General features: G+C 40.8%; 1 protein-coding gene across 2 annotated transcripts in view; it reads right to left on the bottom strand.

Moving 5' to 3' along the window:
- The window catches only part of ETV1 (ETS variant transcription factor 1), an 85482-nt gene that overhangs the window by 37023 nt on the left and 24729 nt on the right, over positions 1 to 23730 (bottom strand). For both annotated transcript variants that reach the window (XM_044429530.1, XM_044429531.1), the window contains exon 6: positions 3923 to 4052. In XM_044429530.1, the coding sequence (XP_044285465.1) occupies positions 3923 to 4052 (130 nt within the window). The remainder of the gene's footprint in view (positions 1 to 3922; positions 4053 to 23730) is intronic.

Raw genomic sequence — 23730 nt, 5'->3', positions numbered from 1 at the left:
ATTTTGGTGAGGATAAACTTATTGGAGCAGATTATTAAAGATTCAGAATATAATTAAGTTAATAAAAAGCACAGTTTTTCACAAAATATATGATAACATGCTGTCAGTAACAGGAATTGGAATCAAGGCTTGGAGTTATTGAATTGAAGGGAGATAGAGAAATTACACTGAATAATGATCTCAGTCTAATAAAGCAAATTTTCTTCCTTTATTAAAAAAACCCAAAAAAAACAAACAGGAGCCAGATTTTGCAAAGAACAGTCTGTGTATATAATGCATTGTACTCAGTGTTAGTCAAATATAAGGAAGATCCACTGAAATCAAGTTAGTTCTGTTCTGCTCTAACACTAGATACAATTTATTGCATGCATAAAAGGCCAGATGGATAGCAAGAGGTTCACAAACACTGGGTTATCAGAGTATAAACTCTTTGAACATTAAGGGTGTATGCACTGCTAGCAGATACTAGGCAGGTCTAAAAGTAACAATTACAGCTCAATAAATGATGGCTTATTAGATTAAGAATGAGTGTTGTGCTACTGTACCCCTTCCTTCTTTCTCTGCTTATATACTGGAACAAAACCCTTTCAGGGTTTATTCATGGTATCCCATGAATAAACCCTGGGTTTGGGTTACTTCTAACCCAAAAAGCTTCAAATATTTGATGGTTTGGTTTGGTTTGGTTTGTACTCCTCCTTTTTACCAAGAAAATGGAAGTCAAAGTGGCTTACAATCTCCTTTTAAATTTGTTATTAGATTTATATTCCACCTTTTTTTCTTACAAAGAACTCAGAATGGCTTGCATCATTCTCCTTCTCCTGCTCTCCATCTTGTCCCCACAACAACCCTATGGCAGATAAAGTTGTTCTCAGCCATATGGGCTGAGAATCTGTGGCTGGCTCAAGTCACTCAGTTGACTCCATGGTTGAGTTGGAACTAGAATCCAGATCACCTGAGTCCCAGTGCCATGCTCTTAACCAGTATACCACACTGGCTCTCAATCATAGGAACTACATTAAATAAAATCTTATTTAAAACAAATACATTAAAATCAGAATGCATACAACAATAGAATAAAAATAGCACCGACCTAAAATCAGATTACACACCATAAGACTGCTTGAATAAAACTGCTGTCCTTCAGCTGGCAAGCAAAGATAAGAGTGAGCTAACCTAGTTTCTCTGGTCGGGACTTCACAGCATGGGACCAGCCACTGAGAATGCCCTCTGTTCATTCACCACCCAAAGTGCCTCTGAAGCATTGAAAGAAGGGTCTCCCCGAAAGATCATAAAACCCCAACAGACTTGTTGGGGTGGGATGGGGGCTCTTTTCAGTTGCCTGCCTGCAAGCCATATACACCACAAACAGGGTTTCACTGTGCCCAAACTGGTGGCCAGTGAAGCACCAGAGCAAAGGAGGGCTCCCTATAACTGACACCAAGCTACCATTTTGTTACATCCTTCTGGACCAGCTGAAGTTTCTAGGCAGCTTTTAAAGACAACTCCGTGTAAAGTGAATCACCCTAGTCCAGAAGGCTTGTAATTAAAACATGCATGACTATGGAGAGATCAGAAGCCTCAGACATTGGCCAGGTCGGACCAATAGTGTTTGGGAACTGAGACTAAACCACAGTTTGCTGATTCAGATGTAACATGTCAGGGTGGTTTAACAGTAAATATTTCAGTGTATGAAAAAAAAGGGAGGGGGGGAAGGATCATTCTTAATCTAACAAACCATGGTTGCTAACCAGGATGGTCATGTCTGAACCTCTAATTACTAATATCTGAAATGTAAACTTTAAAAAAATGTTATGCTAAAGCACGTGCCTAAATCCAACTTCAAGTTTTTCAACTGAATGCATTATAAATAGCTTTGTTTTTACAGACGCTCTCTCAGAGTCTTCTTATTCTCACAAAATGGCTGAAGACTCTTCAGTGCAGAAAGCACTCTGAGCCCAGGGATAGATGGATCAGTATTCCCAGTCCCTGTCAGATTCACATGTCATAACTCCATCCTGTTCCTAGGTCAATATCTTTCCCCCGCTTTTTAAGGACTGAATGAAATTCACATTATTTAACTTTTCTTTCAAGAAGTTAATAATTTTCTGTACATTGTGGTACATGTTCTGAGTCAAGAACCCATATTTTAAAATTCAGAGAAGTATGAAAACCAAAGGACAGCTCTGTTTTAGTTGGTGTATGAATCCAGCATGTGCAAATGAAGTCAGTTCACAGCATCCCTATCTATGCCCCAATATTAAGAGGAATCAGTGCAGAAGAAGGTATTTTAAAAAAACAGATTGTGCTGAACAACAGGAACCTTTGGTAACATTTGCAAAAATGAGATCCATTCCTAGAGACACTGAAGAAGCCCAGATACTTTTCAGAAGAACTGTTCCACCAATGGTAGGAACTGCTCAATGTGAAGACATTTTGAAATACTGAAACAGACATGGATATCCTCAAAATGATATTAAGCAGACCATGGAAACAGTTTATGTGGGACAGTATATTTCTCAGAGATACAGTCTGCCACTTTTGGAAGGAGGATATGACATACTAAAAATGATCTTTGTGCTCTTGCTAATATTACAAGAAGACAGCTATCTTTCAGTGGGGCAAAGAATTGGTGACTTCTTTGCACAAGGTTTCAGAATATAAATAAACCACTGATTATAATCCTTCCTAAGGAATACATGTTGAAGCATCATGTGAACAAAGTAAAGCTTCCAAAAGGAAAAGCTATTAAAACACATAATGCTATCACACCAATTAAAAATTATCCTACAAGCCATTTAAGAAATTTTGCTCTCTACCCTTCATTCCCAAAGGGAAGCAACTTGCTTCTGAAGAGATAATAGTATCTTCAAAGCCTAATAAAAAATAGTTTTTATAATCACCTATGAATGCACACACATAATTTGTAAAAGCTGTCAAGATATCTCATGTGCTACTCAGGCCTGCATCTTGCACAGCTGCCTCTTTCAACCTAATGCATTTAATGTATACAATGCTTTTTAGAAGTACACACACACACACACACACCACCCCTACCTCCTGGCAACCCACCATTTGGAAATTCATGTTGCTCACACTGCCAATGTGTGTTATTACTTCAAAAATATGTTAGAACTTGTCAAATAGTGTAATATATATATATATCAGTTCAGCTAAATGGGTTCACATCCATCGAAAGCTTGCCTGTTCCGATGTATCCTTCATTATTGTTGCCTAAAAAGCCTACAGCATAAGGCTGAAGGATTCTAGCTCAGTTCACTCCCTTCTATTCTAGTTTGCTAAAGATGGAATGGTACACAATTGATTCCTCTATGAGCAGGCTGGTGTATCTACTCTATCAGCTCAAGACTCTCCTATCTCTCTCCACTATTCATCTAAAAGCCAACTTACCTGTGTGGGGTATTTACTTATGGTTCTGTCATTGCTGTGGTTTTATACCACTTCAGCATTACATCTAAACCTTAAATTGCTTTTGTCCCCAAAAACAGGTGGTGCCAGTTTGGCTTCCCTTCTACAGCCCCTTAAAATCTTCCCCAGAGGGTTGAGAGACGTGCAGAAGGTCTTGTGGGGGCATGGAGGCAGAAGAAGGGAGAAATGGAGGAAAATGCCTCATCACACAAGCTGACTTCTACTCACATGATCCTGGAACCTATCCATTCGCTTCCCTATTATTCTAGTTTTCTAAAGAGAGAACAGTACAACGTTTGATTCTACCACCTGCAGGCTACTGAAGCCCACTCCACTATCTCCGAGTCTCTCACCTTATTCTGCTACATACCTAGACTGAGTCTTACCTGCCTTGTGGAAGGGAGAATAGGTAGGGAAAGAGACTTATGGCCAATCTCAATCATGTCTTTAGTATTTTACAGTCCTCACTGAAAATGCTACCACAAAATACACTGACCTGACATTGTACAGGCACTTTTCCCCATAATTGAATTTGAACGGTTGTTCTTGACTACACGCCGAGCTGAGTTCTGAGCATGGACTGTGGGGTTCTTTCTTGATTTTCACTGGGAGACCATGAAAAGCCACTGAAAAGATATAAAAAACCCAAACAAACAAAAATTAATCAAGTTCATGCACTGAAACTAGATGCAAAATTCAAGGATAAGGCAACACATGATTCAGACTTATTCAAAACCTGACACAGGATTCTGTGGCCATAATTAGCACCTCACTGAAACCGAACTTAAACATGGACTTGACCACATGAAATAGGATAAAGACTGGCAAAATTCTAGGTTTCCTAGTGTCGTGTTTAAATTGGCCATCACAACACACCTTCTTGTGATCTGCAGATTCTTGAGTGAATATAAGGAAATGTACATTTTAAAGGAACACATTTCTGGTCCTAGTAAAAACAGGACAAAAAATGCCAGCAACAAGAAGAAATAAACCCTGAGATATCTCTTCTGCAGAGACAAAACCCCCTATACACATGCATAGTGATTCCTATCAGAAGCATAGCACATTGAAGGGAAAGAACAGGTTCATCAAAGCAACATGGCCATCAACTCTGGCACCTTGCAGGATTCATACAAATGATATGCAAATCTAGTGCTTTTATTAAATCCCCATACCTAAAATAAGCAAAGTAGCTCATCATATTTCCAGTCTTGCATTCTACATGGGACAAGTAACCCTGCTCTTGGTTCAGCTATGGAATGATTCATTCCATCACTGGAGTAAAAAAGCAGTGCTACAAAACAAGCAGCAGAGGGGAAAAAATGATCAGGAATGTTTTTGTGTGTCAACAGAATTGGAGACACCAGAGATCCTTTGAGCTACTAATGGTTTCATCACTTTAAAAAGTGACATGGCCAAGATTCCAGTTCATCAGCACGGAAACAAGCAATAGCCCATTTGCTTGCCCTAGGTACTGTGATTCTCTCTCTATCTGTATCAGGACCACCTGTGGTAATTTGCATATATTTAAATTATCTGTTTCATTTTAAAAGACATACTATCACCACCTATTTGTTTTGCTAAAGGCTTGTTTTGATGAAAAATTTTGATCAAAAACACACATTGAGGGCCGAGGGGCTAAAAGACCTTATTCCTCACAGGTCAGGTTGTGCAAAGCTCAGGGAACCAAGATTTAGGGTGGATGCCAGGAAGTATTTCCTGATAGTTAGGACTCCTAGAGTATGGAATGGGTTTCCACAGAAGGTGGTTGAAGCCCCATCAGCGATGGTGTTCATGGTAGGCATGTCATGAGCAGAGCCGGCTGGAGCTGGGGGTCAGACTAAATGGCCCAGGAGACCTCTTCTGACTGTTTCTATGTGCAAAAACCTAAACACCCTGCTTCCTTCAATAGCATCACAAGCCTGTTTTAGTTATTTATTGAACATTAATACAGACTGGTAAAATTTTCAGAAACAGAAGTTCTTTTTGCACATTCACTGGAAAGTGTGAGCGCTAAAACCAAGAAGAGAGTCCTGTCCCAAAGTGTACCCCACCTATTCGCCCATCCAAATCCATGCCCTTGTCATTCTGAATAGGAAAATCTGCAGGAGACTTCTACTTGTGCTTGCTTGAATAGGGACAGCTTCCTCTGTATGACTGAGGATGTTGCTTTACCAAAGCAAGACAGTGAAGCCAGGAAGCTGAAGAGATGAGGCCTGCATGCATACCGTCCTTAAGGACAGGTCAGCCAGGGCCGTCTTAACAGCATTATGGGCCCCGGGCAAAGCAGTGTACTGGGGCCCCTACGACAACTACAACTACTGTTAATTTTGGCAGTTTTCCAATTTTCCAAGGATTAACATACACAGATTAGTATGGGGCCCATAGACAAATGCCCATCAGGCCCATGTGTTAAGATGGCCCTGAGGTCAGCCCAGAAAGTCCTGTCCTTCTACACACTTTCAGGACTCATGCATTCTGGAGAACTTAAGAGCAATTCTTCCTTGTACAGTTAAATCAATGTTAGATCCAAAGTTTGCAGGGCCCTTGGGCAAGATGTCCGGATCCTTTGCCACTGCTGCTGTTCGCCATTCCCACTATGGCCAATCCATACTACCAGGAAGTGAGCAATGTAACTAAAATATGAGACTGCTCACTGCTGGTGAATAGGAGGGGAATTTGCAGGGCAAGGGGGTGCTGGGGAACAGGGATGGGTCCTCTGTTGTCACCCTCATTGCTAACTGAATATTCACAGCCAATGGTTCAAATAGCCAAAATGCTGGTTACTGATGGGCCACAGTGAATTTAGGTAAAAAGCATTTAGATGTTACAGGTAAAATAGGAAGCAGGGGAAAGAACTAAGCAGGGTACTGGTCAACTACCCCCTTCAAATGGCATTTCTTGCAATGGCAGGTGCTGTGCCAATGAAGCCTGCAAATTGTTTGCTGAATGTAGCAATAAGGAACCCATCAGCTTTGGCTAATGTGCTTGCAGGCTACACTGCCAACACCTGTACATCTGACAGTAGTATAAAAGGGGCCTTCAGATATTCATAAGAACAAGCAACCATACGAAGAGCCATGCTGGCTCAGAACAATGTTCCACCTAGTCCAACATTTTTGTTATCACAGTGACCAAGCAGCTGTTTGTCGGAAACACAGAAGTAGCACATGAGTGCAAATGTCAGCCTTCCACTCATGCTCCCCAACAGCCAATATAGATAGGCAAGCGGCTGCTGATACAGAAGGTAACACACAGACAGAGATACTAGAGGTGGCACATACCATTATGGCCCATGCTTTTGTCTAATTCCTTTAAAAGTCATCTAATTCAGTGGTCATCATTATATCTCCTGCAGCAAACTTTTTTGTTTAAACAATGAACTGTGGGGAAATGCCTTTCATTTGTCCTGAAACTCTGACCAATAAGCTTCATGGAAAGACCCAGACTCTAATATTATGAGAAAGGAAGAAAAGCATCTCTTGATAGTCTCTTGAACATTTTGGTTGCCTTTTCCTGCATCTATTCAGGTACACTGACCACAACTGCATTATACTGTTTGTGAATTATACCAGACTATTGCTCACGGTATTCCAAGAGCAGTTGCACAATAGATTAGTATAATTCACACATCTCTGCAAAACTAGGGTTGTAAAAAAGTAGTTCCCTTCCATGCTACTGCTAAACATGGAACTACCAGGAAGCATCAGCAGGGAGTATGATGCTCCATTTGGAAACTATGGTTCTATTAATTCAGCCAAAAAAATGGGATAAAATGATGAATTATGAATTCCTCCATATTTTCCTGCATTCAGTAGGATAGAATGTATAAAACATTCAGTCCATTTCAGAGCACAATTAAAAAACCCTCAAAGTCTTATGTGACTGATACGGTTTTTGACTTAGATATCTAAGGGTGCAATTCTATGCATGTCCTACAGCTATTGTAGGATTTATTTATCTATTGGCCTAAAGACACATAGGTTTGCATTCTGAAGGACCACACACTCACACATGAACCTATCCAATGCCGAGATAATCTTCTTAGGAATGCCCTGTCTTCAAAGGTAAAGTGAGATAGGTTGGAACTGGAGAAGGCCTTTTTAGTTGTGGTACCCTGCTTGTGAAATTCGCCCTGGAAAGACTGGCTTGGTACCATATTCTGTATTAATTTGGCACCAGCTGAATATGTTTTTATTCCCAGAGACCTTTTAAAGTGTTTTTATATTTGCAAATGTAGCTGATCAGCTTTAGCTACCCTTTTGGTTTACTCATTCTTTTGTAACAGCCATGCCGCACTGCAAGTTTTACTTTAAATGGAAGAGTGAGAAATGAACAACAAAAAGCAATCCTAAGAATGTTTGCTCAGATTTCATATTAAACAGTACAAGAAACCCAAAAGGCACATTGAAGCCCCCATGTGTATACCTTTTATCAAATCGACCTCTACAGGCAATTTTTCAGGTTTTACATGGATGTCATCAATAGTATTGCTCCGGGGTTGGGGGTAGGACCTTTATCCAGTAGGCAATGTTATACAACCTACAAAACCATTCTAAATATATAAGTAAAAGAGGAGGAGATCCAGTGAGTAAGATCCCATGCTGACTGTCCCCAGCTGAAATTAACAGCTGTAGCAAGAGGTCCAAGCACAGTCCCTTGATCTTTTCTGGAGGGCTGGGACACAGGAAGGAAAAGAGAGCAAGGAGAATTTCAACAGCAGAAGGGGAACTCTGCTCACGCAGCACTGCACAGATCATGACTTCTTTCCAAGTGTGCTGGGGCAGGGGGGTGTCCAGCATTCAACTTAGCTCTTTCAGAATGGGATTACTGTGCTCTTACCTAAGACTAAAGGCCTGCATTGCATCTAAATTTTGCAGATTGCCACAACACCACAGATAGAGAAAATTCTATGAGCTGGACCTTTAAAAGCCACATAATTTTCAAAAGTGGCACCATTTTGATTTTTAAAGCTGTGTCTAAAAACATAAACACAGATGTGCTTGATTTTTCAATGATGTCATCCCAGAACCCCAACACAAAATGGCACATTGGTCCCTCGTCCATTCCTGGCTTTGCTGCTTCATCATCCTTCCCTACAGTTAATCTGTTTTGAAAAACTATTTCCCCTTGTTGTTTTAAAGCAGGGGGAGACCAGAGACAATGTCACAGTCCTATGTGGAGAAATGCTGGGGTATTTCATCACAGGCTGGAGAGCCTGATCGGCTGCTAATAGGCAGTTTTCCAGCTCACTGGCACAGGCACAAGCAAATGCAGCACATTCATTTTGTGCAATTTGCTTTACCTTCCCACATGGAGTTGGTGCATGTAAAAGGCTGTTAAGTACTAAATTATTCCTTATCAAATCACCATCATCTGGAGTCATGATCAACCCTAATTAAATTACTTTCACTGAACATGGCTCCTGCCAGCTGCCATGGCTGCAAGGTGCATTTCCTTTTGCATGCGCTACAGGACTAGCTAGGTCCAGAATTCAGAGGCACAAGACTGCTGTGCTGGAGTTTTGCTCTTGGACCAAAACAATTCTGAAGGGACTTAAACATTTATAGAATTCAAATATGCATATATCATCTGGGAGGCTTATCACAGTAGAAGGTCCAGAAATCAAAGTCACCAATTGGGAGAAGTAAGTTAGATTTCGCTAAACAACATTAAAAAGATGAAATTTATACGCACTCTTCCTACACACACACACACACACACACACACACACATACTCTAAACAATAGAAACAAAGTAATCAAAGTGACACTGTTTAATTGAGCTCACAGTGCTCAAGATGTTGTTCTTTGCAAGGTAAGAAAGGAGTATTGCTTTTGGAAGTGAATTTATTACTGTATGAGGTGCAAATTCAATGTACAGATGCTCAAATCCTTTGACATGGCCATTGGGACACTTTTTTAAAAATTCCACAGGCCAGACAATGTGCAGATGCTGGAATTTATGTATAGGGCCCTCCTTAAACCTTTTACCTGGGAAGTCTGTACAATAATGGTGGCTGCGAAAGGAAAATCACAGATGGAAAGAGCAAATCTCCTGAAAGCTTCTGCGAACCACTTTTGATTACTCTGCGAACAATTAAGAGAGGCAATTCTAATAAGTGGACAAGGCCCCATCAACGTCTCAGGAAGACAAGCATACAGGAGTCAAAAAGATGCTGATCCTGGATAGAAATGACAATGCTATACAAAGAGAAAAACTCCCTGTAGATTTAGGAATGATCAGCATCCCTTAACCAAAGAAATGCTTCCGAGTCAAAGACTAGAAAACACTATCCATTTGCAAAAGTTTGAACTAAGCTGCCTGGCATAATGCAAACAAGCAAAAAACTGAATCTGGAATAGGACATTCCATGTTAGGCATATGCACACAAAGACAGAAAGTGCAAATAGTGGAGTCCTTGCTGTTTGGACATATTTGACAAGCTGCTGCCATAGACACTAAAATTCAAAAATGTGTACAATCCACAGAGCAAAAGATACCCCTGTACTGAAATCAATCAGAGCACAGACACAGGCATGCAGTGACTGGTACTAAATGCTGCTAAGAGCAAGTCTGCAAGAGCTTTTTCGAGGCTACATGCAAAACACATTTATCCATATAGACCCCCAACATGTTCCAAGAAGCTTGCATTCTAGGAAATAACAGAAAACATGGGACTTGCCCCAGAAACATATTCTATGAAGAGCTGTACTTGTTGGCTTGCACACACTATACTCAAAAGCACTTTTAAAGCCTGTCTTCAAGAAAGTTTTTACTCACTTACGGCCCAATCAAGGAATTTTAGAAGTGCCCTGGAATGAAGAGTCTTATAACGAAGAAGTGTGTACAGGGCCCATGCTTGTTCAGGAGAGGAAACGGAAAAGATGGGCCAGCCATAGTCTTGTCCCAGCCGATCCCCCTCTGTCTCCAGGTGATGAACAGATTGAGATGACCTCAATTAATATGCAGTTAAATTCTAGAGGCAAAGGGTATTGCTAAAACCCACAGTGTCGAAGCCTCGTTAAACTCATCTACCTGCCCATGCATGAGACTTAGAGAAGCAGGCACTTCAGATACATCATCACTGCCTCTCAAAGAGTCTTTTCCAGTACATTTCCCTCTGCCAAGCCCTCCCTCCCTCTTTTTCTCCAGCAAGCAAAAATCCATTACTAAAGGGTCTAATCTCAGCTATCAGTGCAGAGTGCCTTTTAGGGAGCCATTAAACCATTTCTCTTGTTTACAGTGCCTGAAGAAAGATGTGAATTATGTCTGTGACAAAGTGGGTGATAACATTTCCAAACTGCGATCAAAATGCAAACTGAAATACATTTAAAGGACAGCGTCCCTGATTTCGTTTTTGCAATTTTCTTCACCTGCTCTGAGTTGGGCAAACATATTCCACACAAGATATTCTTAAAAGGCAGACTTAAGAGAGGGAAGGTGGGGGGCACATGTGGAGACAGCCTGGTGGTTTTGTTTGTTTACTCAGTGAAAGAGAGCTGATCAGTTCAACATCTTTAGTTGGTACAAAAGGTTATTACTCAACCTCCCTAAAAAAGGTCCAAGACTTACTTCCACAAGCTCTTCTGAGACTGGTCTTGCCAAAAAAATAAAAATAAAGACTTGATGATTCAACAGCAGAGATTTTTTTTAACGAAAGGAATACCACAAACCTATGTTATTTGCTTTCTTTAATCCCTTGCTTAAAAGATGCTATATAGACAACTTTTGTGTATACACACCAAAGAGCTGTAAAGAGAATTTGCTTCTAGTATGATGCATTTATCTTTGCAATGTAAAAACTCTGAAGAAAACACACACACACATAAAGAGAGAGAGAGAGAGAGAGAGAGAACAGAGTTGTGGCTATCATAACTACCATTCCTTTGTGGTTATGAAATCCAGCAACTGAGTTCTAGACACACATGGGCCAAATCATTAATATATTCAGAGCTATGAAATATGAGCCATGTACATGGAGATGCCATTGCACTAGCAACTTGTGGTACCAAGGACCTTGGCCCAGGACAGAGCTAGAACTTTTAATAACCCATTTGTTCTATCCAGATGTCATGGAGGTAAGCCCAAGAAAGCCATTACAATGGGGAAAATACATGACTTGACTACATAGCAGACTACATACTAAACTGCACAGAACAAACAGAATTATAGATACGCGCAACTTTGATTTATCCTTCATGACCCAGGGGAAAGGACTCATTCACCCCAGACTCTTGCCCATATTGGCTTCTTTCAAGGCATCAATGTCTATGTCAGCTTGCCTCATAAAGTTAAGATAATCTGGTAACCATTGGGAAGATGTTCTGTGACCGACACCCCACTTTAAAACATTACTGAAGCAGCTTGCATTTTCATCTTCCAGGGACAAATCTACACACTTTTAAGATGAAAAGCTTTCTGCATGGAATCCATGCTATTAATGCGTAGGATGATGCATGAGCTCCCACGTGCTTCCCTTTTCTGCCACAGTTGAAAACAGAGATCCCAGTGGTGACCATGAAGTACAAGGTGGATTTGGACTGATTAAATAGGTAAAACTACATCCTGATGGACATGGGCAGTCATCCTTAGAAAAATGAGAATCACATATAAGATACCAATTCTCTTAGCAGAAGCAGCTGCTACAAAAAATCATAACTTTGAAGGAAAGGTAATTTAGTGAACATTCAAGCTGGTGGTTCAAAGAGTTTGGCATCAAATGATAAGAGAACTAGAGATCCTCCAGCACAGGAGTGTTATCTGCGATATGCCTTGAATAAACTTCTGTGACAATGGAGGAAAGCAAATTGTCCTTTAAATGGAATGTGGTGACTGGAGATGGCTGCCAAGTAAACCTGATTCCCATATGGAATTCTCACAGACAGATGAGTGATGATGATAATGCTGATGATGATTAAATGATGACTTAGATGTCCAAAAGTAAATCATGGTGGCTTTCATGTTCCACACTTTCAGATGGACACTGAGAAGACCCTGAAAAACAGACTCTTTCTGGTTATGCATTTGAAGCTGTGGATCCACTCATAACCAAAAAGTATGAGCTCCTCAACTTGTGAGAAGTCCTAGTGTTGTGGATCTATGAGCCAGCTAAGTCCATGACTGACAGATTTCAGTTTTTACTTCCCACACTTGAAAGAAGTCTTCCAGTCAAACTTAATTAGAATATTATCATGTAAGTTCTGAAATATGCACTGCTTATCTAACCTCATGTCCACGAGGGCCTCCATTTGTTGTTCCAACATGGGATCGAACATTCTACCAACAATTTGTGCTGGGAAAAGAGGTAAAGGATGGTGCTCCCAAAGCAGCATTAATATGCTGGGACTCCGGTTTGTGGTATTCAATCTAGATAGTCATACTTCCTTCAAGTATCCAGTCATGTTCTTGCTATATCTGCCACAAACTCTTTCGTGCAGCTGCAGATTGGTCCAACCCTAGCTTGTACCACCAAATGCACAGTTATGCACCTAGTATGTCTGCAGAGTAGCAAGAGGAGCACATAGTCCCTGCCCCTCAGGAATCATGTATCTGGAAGATTTCAGCAGCAGCCATACAGTTGGCCTTTCTTCTTTTTATTACAAAACCCTCTGCAGAGTCACACAAACACACTTACTAAAAATATTGGATCCGGCAATGCACAAAGAAAATGATTTGTCTGCAACAAGGTTGAAGAACCTTTCAGTCCAAGGACCAAAATCCATTATGGAGATGCTTCTGGGATCATATTCAAGCGATAAGAAGAACTTAAACTCTTACTACCAGGAGTCAGGCTTTAACAGAACATGTCAGCCTTGTAGTATGGGGTGAGGGTGAAAGGTAAAAGCTGTGAGCGAGCAACACTCAGAAGTCAGATGACTGCAATGTGGCCCCTTGGGCAACCCTAGAAAGGCTAGATTGTGATCCCAGGAGGGGCAGCTTTGGACTTGAGCCCTGAGATGCTGTTTCCTGGTCTACAACCATGCATGATTTGATATACAAAAGTATTGTGTGTCAACTGTATTGAAGCATGAACAATAATTGCAAATGGTGTTTTTCTGTTGCATTGTGTTACTATTCCATTGGGTTATTAGAGCTTACCAATCCTTTAGAATCAACCCAGCCATACTCCTTCTACCTGCCTGTGTTATTTTAACGTCACCAGATGGTAAAGATTTATACCTGCATGTCAGATAACACCTTGAAACATCTAGCAGTAGCTTAGTTGCTTTTGTTTCAGTCATGACTACACACAGGGCACCTTGTTTGACACTGCAACACAATAATAAAACAAACTCTTCCCATGTTACAACTTTCATCACATAACTTTCTTGTACAAGCACTCCTGGGAACAAAAACGTTAATGATGAAAACAGCCTTCATTTATCTTTTCTGAAAAAGCAAAGTCGCAAAACTTGACAATACTTTGGCAAGGACATGAGATGCAATCCAATCCTATCTGGTTTTGCTTTGGCTTCAGATCAGATCATTCCAACCCACACTAGATTAGTGGATGGAAACAGCATGGCATCTCATTTTTGGAAACCAATTCAGTATGATGAGCCCAAGCATTGGATGGCTGAGCCAACTGGCAATAATGGACCATGTGGGCGAGATGAAACCATGTGGGAGATTTATCTAACAGAAAAGTATAGCTATGCAGTAAAAGATGCCACTTTTCCTAGAAAATAAGGAATCCAAAAAAGTAGATAACTAAATGTAAGAATATTGTCTGTCAGAATTCCATTTCCCAGCCAAGGTTTTTCTCCCTATCTCCAATATAGAAAATGCATTAAATTCCTACTACAAGTATAAAGAAAAGTCTATGCTATGGAAGTGATGCAACATGATATTGTATCAGGTATGTAAGAGACTTCAGGAGGGTCAGAGTTCATGTTCTACCAATCATGAAGAAGCAGCTGCCCCCTCTTTGTCTGTATTCTAGACTAAGTCTGATTAACACCAATTTCGATCAAGCCTACCATGTGCTGTAAACTTGGCTGATTCGGCTGCTTGGTTCTGAAAATCAGAAGACACACACATACAAATCTTGTTCACATGTAATGGTAGCAAAGTGGGGGTTAATTAATGCAAAATTTGCCATGGTGCTGCCATATGTATTCTGACCCCATTTTGAATATTCAACACGCAATCAGGGATTGCTATGTGACCACCAAATCCAGACACCTAACATACAATTAGTAGTTAACTTGCTTTTGTGTTGTTTAACTCATGATTAACTTATACTGTCCAGATTCAAAGGTCACACAGCAATCTCTGTTTGGCACAACTCAGGGCTAAATGTTCAAAAAAGGCTAAACATTCAAACATTCAGAACACTCTCAGTACACACAGTGGAAATCATGGGTTAATTAACCCATGATTTGTTGCTGTTATATGCTAACAGCCCCACTGAGACTTCAATGAGAATGTTAAAAAAGGAAGAAAAATCCCTCCATGCATTTTAAAAAATCTATTGATTTTAATCTTTTTAAATGTACCTGTAAATTGAGGCCTGCAAGTATCATCTTAACTGAGTAGACTGCAGAACTCCCTAACTCATGCATAGGTTTGCAATCTGGAGAGGTTAAAGCAGGGGTGTCATGCCAAGGGCCAGTTCTATAGCACCGCTGCCATCCCCCAAGCATACATTCAGGAGATAGAAATGATCGGTCTTCTCACAAAGAAATTTAACTTGGAATCCAAAGATAAAACAAGTATAGGTCAATTGCCAACATTTCATTTCATTCATTCAATTATATTTCTATCCAGCCAATAGCAAGAGCACTCCAAACATACCCTTCCAGGGAAAGGCACTCAAGTGAGTAATGGTGGATCCTGTCCAGACATTCTTGGATAAAAGTGATTGTCTAGCTCCATTTCAACCTAGCTTCAGGTACAGTTTTGGAACAGATTGCCTTGGCCACCCTGTGGAAAGGTCTGCACTAGGAGAAGAGTGCAGTAGAGATAGGAATGCAAACCTGTTGGTTGTTTTGGGCCTTTCAGCATCTTTCAAATGCACTAAAATGCAGGACAGTTTAATTTGGGATTGGGCACATTGAATGGTTCTGCTCCTACTTGACTGACACATGGCAATTGATAGCCAAAACTTTCTGATATAGGTATATTCCAGTAAAAGATGTGCCTACTTTGGGATTTGAGTGAGTATTCACTCTCTGTCCAAGATTCACTAGACCCTTGCCAGGACCTACTACTACCAACCTCCTGAGCCATAAGGTCTTGTTGCTCTCCTTCGGTGCTACCTATTTCCCTTTCCCACTACAAGTAAAAGCAGAAACAACAGCAAGGAGGGAACCAGTGCAGTGTCATGATTAAGAGTGCAGGACTGGGACTCAGGAGATCTGGGTTCTAGTCTCCACTTAGCCATGAAAATCAATGGGTGACTTTAGGCCACCGACAGATTCTCAGTCCAACCTACCTCACAGAGTGGTTTTTGTGAGGATAAGTTTGAGAGGAGAAGAATATGTAAGCTGCCTTCAGTTCCTTGAAAGGAAAAAAGGCAAGATAAAAATAAATAATAAAGGAGAAAGGGTAGGGACCTTCACTAACCAGCCCTCTCTCTCTGGGCAGTAGGGCAGATTGGCCCTAGAGGGAAAGAACAAGCAAATGCACAGCAGTGACAGGAATGAGGAGAAGATGTGCACAACATGGCACCCATATATTCAAGGTTGGTTATGAGTTGAACCATAGGTTGTTGCTGAGTGAACCCAGCTTTCAAAACAAATCATGGTGTATTAACTATGAACAGCCCATGAAAAGAATCCATGCATTGCTGTGTTATGAACACAACACAATAACCCATGGTATTGTGGGTTGAATAACCCATATTCATCCTTCAACTTTGCTGGCAGAGTTCAGAGAACATGCTCAAGGATTAAGTATGGGTTAGGTGTATTCTGTCCTTGAACCGTAAGTTGTTGTAGAAGTCTGGGTTATCACGGAGTCTGAACCCAACCATACTAACAAACCATGCTTCGTTAACCACTAACAATCCATAGTTTGCAACCAACGACATTCCATGGATTTTCCTCATGAGTTCTTCATGGTTAACAAAGAAACTATTTTTAGTGACAAACCACAGTTCAATGACTATCCACACTCAACCCATATCCAACTCTTGAATGATAGTTATCACATTCTCTGAATTCTTTCACTAAGACCAAGGATCGTATACATTTCTTTTGATTATACATGTAATAACCTGACATTAACAAACAGTGTGTCATGGCCTTCATAAAAAAATGCCACATATATAACTCCCATGCCTGTGTATGGTCTTTGTGAGGCTACAATGCACCTGAGTAGGCCTGAGGCATTAATTAGTTACTGCCTAAAACATATGTGATAGTTGCTTAATGATCTTCTAAAAGAGAAGAGAGTTTGACAGCTGTTTTGAATATTAATATGTTGTGCATGGATTGAGTAAACTCAATTCTGATTGGCTGTGAATCTAACTGGATAGAAAAACATGGTTGGGAAATGGCAGCTAAGTTGATGACAACTGTCAGTTGGGAAGAATCTGCTGGTATTCAGCAAGGAAGGTCTCTGGTTGGATATTCGAGTGTTACACAATGACTAGGAGAAAGCTGGTGAGAAAACAAATAGTTAAGACATGTATATTAAGGAATTCTTTCTCCATGGGACAACTTGCATGACTGGTAAAGGTCAAGGGTAGGAAACAGCTGGCTATATGATGCCAGGATGCCCAACTTTCTTGCCAGAAGAAAGTTAAACAAATAAAGACCCAGATAAAACTGGCCAAGCAGCCAGGGCTACAACGGGGGAAGCTTTGGGAATCAAAAGAAGACTATACCCAATAGTGGGACCTAGTTGGGTGTACATCTGGTTAGGATGAAACTTTAGGTACCAAGAGACTTGTAGCAGTAACAGTGTCTATTCAGTACATAAGAATTGTCACTATGTAAATACAACATTCAGAAAAGTATCAGTAAACAAGTTGTTGCTGATCATCACACTGAAATTTTATTTCCACAGTGCTAGTACTGTTAAAAATTTAGCCACAACCTCCTGAATGATTTCTTAAGAACTAAATTTTAGCGAAAGGGAAAGTCAGGAGCTAATGGAAAACAAACAACAACATAGGGTAAGAGCAAAAGATTTAAAATGAACTTTGGTATGGCATAGTAAATGTGGCAAGTTAAATTTCTGGAAACTTTTAGCCTGGCAGACTTACAAGCCTTTCTCTTTAAGGACAACACACCATTCCAGCTCAGAAGCAAACACTCAATTTGTTTTCTGTTTTGCTGTTGTTGGTTTTTGTTTTTTTGTTTGCTACACAAACCCAACATGCTCTGCTGACTGTCAGAAAATTCACCCTCATAAGACTGTCTTGGCCTATGGGGCAATTCCAGTTTACAACCCAGAAACTGCCAGTCATTCCTGCCCCCTTTCCCTACTGGGCAAGAAGAGCAAGGAAAATATCACACCCAAGTCTTATTTTGGTAACTATATATACTATATGCTCTCCAAATTAGCATGCCTGCAATAAAAAAGAGAGACTTATTTATGACTACTCACTGTCACTATGACACCTGGAAAGCATGAGATGGTCTTCCAATTAATTGGTTTTGTACTTGCAGAGTGCTGATGATGCAATTCCAATAAAGGCATGATTGAAAACTAGCCACATGTTATTAGTCAGTCATTTATTCTCAGAAATGACACTTGGAGGACTGACAATCCCAGTTGCAAATATGTTCGCAATACAAACACAAAATACTTTCCCACCACCACCTTTCCAAATTAGAAAATGGGAAGTCAGTTTACTACAGCTAGAGAAAAGCTTTCACTCAATGCCAAGAACGGTTAGCCTGCTTTCAGGACAGCAAAGACAAAGCAATTACGTAGAAAACTTTTCAATACGCTGCCAGTAAACACCTTGTTAGGCGAAATGACCAATAGTGTCCTAAATTGTTTCAGCTGTTAATAGGTTGCAAATCCCTGGAATCTTAAGAGCAATTCTGTCCACTTTACAGAGAAAAAGCAAAAGCGCACACACCCCAAATTACTATTTTGGCACATATTTTACAAGCTCATTCATGAAATCACTGAAATCTCCAGCATCCGGTTTATAAGTGCCATGAAATATTTTACACCCACCTAGTTGCTGCAATTCAGATGGCTTGCTAGAAGCAAAATGTGTGCATGCGATCACCTTTCTTCAAACCTATGCAGAGCCCTCTGTTATAGTGGTTACTGTATGGTAATATTTTAATTTCACTCTAGACATCTGCCTGTTTTCCCCTGGAAATGGCCCTAATTATACATTTCTTCATCAATAGCAAACAACTGAAAACAAAAGAAGCAAACCCAGCAATAACCAATGTGGTTACAAAATACTGAAAGCCCATAAACAACTTTATTTTAAATAAAACCTAACAATAACAAAGAACATCCTTGCATAATAATGGTGAGAGAAGGGATCAATTGAAAAAGCTATCAGGGTCAAGACTGCCCTGCCATATGGCTGGAAGCTTCCCCCAGATGGAGATGGTCTCCCATCTCTTATGGAAATGCCCCATCTTGAACAAAACAAAACAAAGCATTCAAAACCTTGTAGAATTGATCATTAAGAAGTCTGCATCCAATTGTACTTAGAAAAGTAGCTATTAAAAATAAAATATGGACATTTACATTCTTTGCTTTCCTTCACTGGATTATCCTTCCTTCCTTCCTTCCTTCCTTCCTTCCTCAGTTTGTTCATATTCTCCTTTTCTTCAAAACACATATTCCCCACCTAAATCTAAGCTGAATGCTCCTCAGCACAGGAAGCCTTCTTTTGCTTGTGTCACTCCATAAAGCACCTTGATCACAGACAGTATGATATAAACCAACACCAATAGCTACTGCACACGATTGATGTTGTTCTTGTCCATAGCTATTGCATCTCATTGCAAAGAGCCTGGAATACACTGGCTTCTATTCCAGCCACAGCTCTGCTGCGTACTGCAAACCAGTTTTGCTGGGTGCCTCAATGCAAATGCAAGTGGAAACTTATAGAAGTCCACCTTAGCTATAGCATTCAATCTGGATAGACAATCACATTCAGACTATAGGAAAGGGTGCATCTGTTGTACCATCCCTGTATGATGATGGTCCCTATCCCTTGCCAAAACATACAGAAGTATGTATTTCTCATATTGACAATCTGAAATGGTTGTTAACAGCCAATTTGAAAATGTAAAGATGCTGCAGCTCAATTCCTCCCATTCTGTTGGCAAGACTGGAAGTGGAGGGTTCATTGTGTTGCGAAATATAATTCTCCCCACCCTCCATGTTCTCCTTCAAAAGAAATTCGAAATGCATCCCACATATACCAAAGAGCAGCTGGGGTGCGATAGCCCCACAAAACTTCCAATGATTCCAAATGTGTACTTTTTAAACCTACCCACATCAACTGATTTGCCATACTACTGTTCACATAGAGAAGTTGATTGATTGATTGATTGATTGATATCCTGCCTTTTTCCTACAAAGGGCTCAAGGCAGCTTACATCTCCTCCATCTTATCTCCACAACAACAACCCTGTGAGGTAGGTTGGGCTGAGAGTCTGTGACTGGCCCAAAGTCACCCAGTTGGCTCCATGGCCGAGTAGGGACTAGAACCCAGATCATCTGAGTCCCAGTCCCATGCTCTTAACCACTGCACCACACTGGCTCTCTGATTTATGGGCTGCCCTAAAAAGCCAACCCAGTTCATTCCAGTCTAGACTGGCCCAATCCAATGACAGCTGCAAGTGTTTGAGGGAGAAACCAGCAAAGGCTGTAAAAGCAAGGTAGCTTACAAGAAAACAAAGCAAAACAAAGCTGGTTTTCTTGAATTTTTGCTAAAAAAATTATATAACACATTTTTTATAAAACAAAAATGTGTTTATAATATCCATGATTATATGTCACTGGAGAACAGCTCACTGAAGAGGGCATTGTGTGTTAAATAAATTTACAATATCCAGGTATCTCAAGAATTCCGAGTAAGTGGAACAATCTTGCTTTTCCACCCACTCTGATCCTCTCCTTGCATGTTTTACCTCTCTGCCTAAGGTCATACAGGATCCTCTTCCCTTGGGTGGTTGTACATCTGACCAAGGGAAGGGAAGGGAAGGGAAGGCAAGATGGAATGCAGTGTTTGGGATATTAGCAAGCCAAGCAGAGTGCAGCAGACATGGGTAACTTATACTGGCTCCACACCTGTTGTTCTGTAATGTCCAAAACCATTCTAAATCACACTTCCGGAACAAGGGAAAATATAACTTCCTGTAGAAGCAGCCCAATTTCCTTTTTCTAAGGGAAGCAATGAAAGACAGTCTATCAATATTAAATGAGACAAAGTTAAAAATGATGCTTTTATAAATAAATAAATAAATAAATAAATAAATAAATAAATAAATAAATGTGCTCAGTGAATTGGGTTCTCAAAAATATTAAAGTTCATTTTTAATGTAATCAAAAGATGCAAATCCAGCTTTTCAGCTGTATACAAAAATGAGTGACCCTGCCAGCAAGCAGCAAACAAATTCGAAGGAATCATTCAGATTTGCCAAGAACTATCACTGGCAGCCCACTGAAATTATCAAAGGGTTGGAGAGGAAAAACCATTTCCCTTTACACTTTATTTACTTACTGTTATTGAAAGGCTGTTAACAATACACATAGATCAAATCAAATCTATTAAATGTTTTGGTCAATAGGCCAAATAATCGAATATGGCAAAGTCATAATATGAATCACTAAATTAAGTTTGTAAAAGTTTTCACAGCATGGAAGAAGACATAAAGGCATACACACTTTGAAGGGTAAGTGCACTTGGAGGTTTATATCAAGGAATAAAAAGTCACAGATTAGGTTCTCAACTCTGTTAACCTTGCTCAATCACACATTGTACTTTATTTCCAAGAATGGGAAGTCCTGAAACATTTCATACCTCATTTAATTGGTATGCAACTACCCCACCCCCAGCCCCCAATTTTGCAAAAAAAAAAAATAAATAAATCACTGGATCCAAATTACTGAATGCAAGGCTGATGTGTCTGCTGACCCTGCTCAGGTCCTGCTTTGCTTCTTATATAAGCAAGTGCTCTCTGTGCGTCCAGTGCCTGTTCTGCCCAACACAGTGGCCAGAAATATAACGATACGGTGCACAATTACAGTGATTTATCATGGCACCAGAATTCTGATTGTGTTCAGAGAATCCATGAGAACAATGCCTTCCAACTGGTGCCATCCAACAGTTTGGGAGGAGCAGAACTGGAGAGAGAATTTAAAAGTATGTGCTTTATATAGGATGCATTCTGGATACATTCTGGATGCCCACCATCTTAACTTAGATACAGATGAGCAAAGTCTTCCAGGCTCTTCTTGGATTGGCTTAACATAAACCATGCTCTGCCTGCCTCTCCCCACCCACACCCCCATATTCATTCACCAGTCAATAGTTTGGCTCATTTCTGACTCAACCTCAACTTATTCGTACTGTCACCCTGTTCGGGCTTTTTGCAGCCCACTAGTACCAAAGTGCATTCAAGCTCATGAAGACAGAGAAGAGGCCAAAACATTCCCTCTCATTGCATGTTTGTTCTGTTCCAGGACAGAAGAGGCTGGAATAGGTATTCTGCTACCACCCCAGTCAGAGGTACACTGGAGACTGCAGTTCTTCCCCACTTGGAGACTGCATGTCTCCAAGCGCTTTACTCCCCTTACCCAGGTTCTTTCTCACCTGGCGTCTAGTTTGTGTAGTTGGGAAGGGGCACTCGTGAACAGGGTGGGAAGCAAAAAGGGCCAAAGGCTGAGCCAAGGATATTCATTCACACAGTCACACCATCTACCTTCTTTCTCTCATGCTTTGGTCCACCTCCTTTCTCTTCTCTTTTCTGTACCGAGCAAGGTGAGTGTCTCTCAGTGCACAAAGAGGAATCTTTCCAGAACCGAGTGAGCCCTTTAGCCACTGCTCAGCCTCTTCCCTGCCCAGCAGAAGGAGAGTGTGTGGAAGAAGGTTGCTGGGCAGGACTGAAAGACTTAGATGAGCCCATAGTGCATCACCCATATGGTCTTCTGCACCATGGGAATCTACCACTTAAAACCTAGCTCTCCTGCTATTGAAGGCATATGAGTGGATGACTTTGCCAGAAAGTCCATTCAAAAGCAACAGGAGGGGCCCCAAAACTGCATTTATCCAAAAATCTCTGTTCGAGAGCTGGTGGCAGGAGAAAACTCTCCAATATCTTTTATTTATAGATCAGCAAATTCCTAATGGTGTGCTAAGTTAGAAGGGGCTGAAACATAGCTTGCTAAATTAAGCTACCAATCTGGATGTTCCCTCACTCTTAGCTAGGATTCCCCAAACTGGCATGCTCCAGCTGTTTTGAGCAACAGCTCCCAGTATTCCTGATTATCGACCATGCTGCCTGGGGTTGATGGGAGTTATTCAGAAAACACCTATAAGGCACACGGTTGGGAGCAGCTGCTCTATTCCTTTCTGTGTGAGGCAGCCGGTGCAGCACTGACCCATCTCCATGCTAGAAGAGCATTAATACAGTGGCCACATCAACACCAAGGAAGAAACAGAGGTGCCGCATGCTCTGCTGCCACTCCTTCTACAGCTGTGGATACAGGAATCGCTTTTGCCCACAAAGAGCTATTTTCTCCCATCTTCACTGCTTCGGCTAGGTGGAAACAGCAGTGACTGGGTGACTGCACAGATCCGAGCAAGATGCTTGGCCATTGTGCTGGGAAATGCTTAGTAAGCGTGTGTGTGCACACTTTTTTCTAAGAGGTACTTCGTGCACAGGCACCAGTCCTGCATGTCATGCAAGCCTTTGAAAACAGAGAATGGTTTGAAAGTTCAGAATGTCATCGCTACTGCCACGGAAACCAGGCAGGCTTAGGTCAGGCTCATCTAGTAATTAAAATTGCCTGGATATTTTGTGTGTCAGACACTTTGGACCTCTTGCAGCAGAGGCAACACAAAAATGTGACCAGTAGATTACAGAAAATTAAGACGTATAAATCAGGAGACAACAGTTCTTGCTGGTTTTCAGTATGTTGCTGGTTTTCAAAGAAATATGTGATTTAAGCCTACTGGTCTCTCTGATACATTTACCAAGTCTTTCAAGTCAGACACCCTCCAAAGTTGTTTGACTACAATTCCAACCATCACCCAGTCGGCATGATCTGTGTTGGGTGATGGGAAATGTAGTCTAACACATCTGGAGGGCAGCAAGTTGAAGGCATCTGCCTTTTGCTACAGAAGGGCTCGCATCTGTGCTG

The sequence above is a fragment of the Varanus komodoensis genome, unplaced genomic scaffold, assembly GCF_004798865.1.
Source record: "Varanus komodoensis strain SLA01 unplaced genomic scaffold, ASM479886v1 scaffold2, whole genome shotgun sequence".
NCBI lineage: Eukaryota > Metazoa > Chordata > Lepidosauria > Squamata > Varanidae > Varanus > Varanus komodoensis.
Note: the sequence above shows the minus strand (reverse complement) of the source record. Positions and strands in the feature narration are given on the sequence as shown.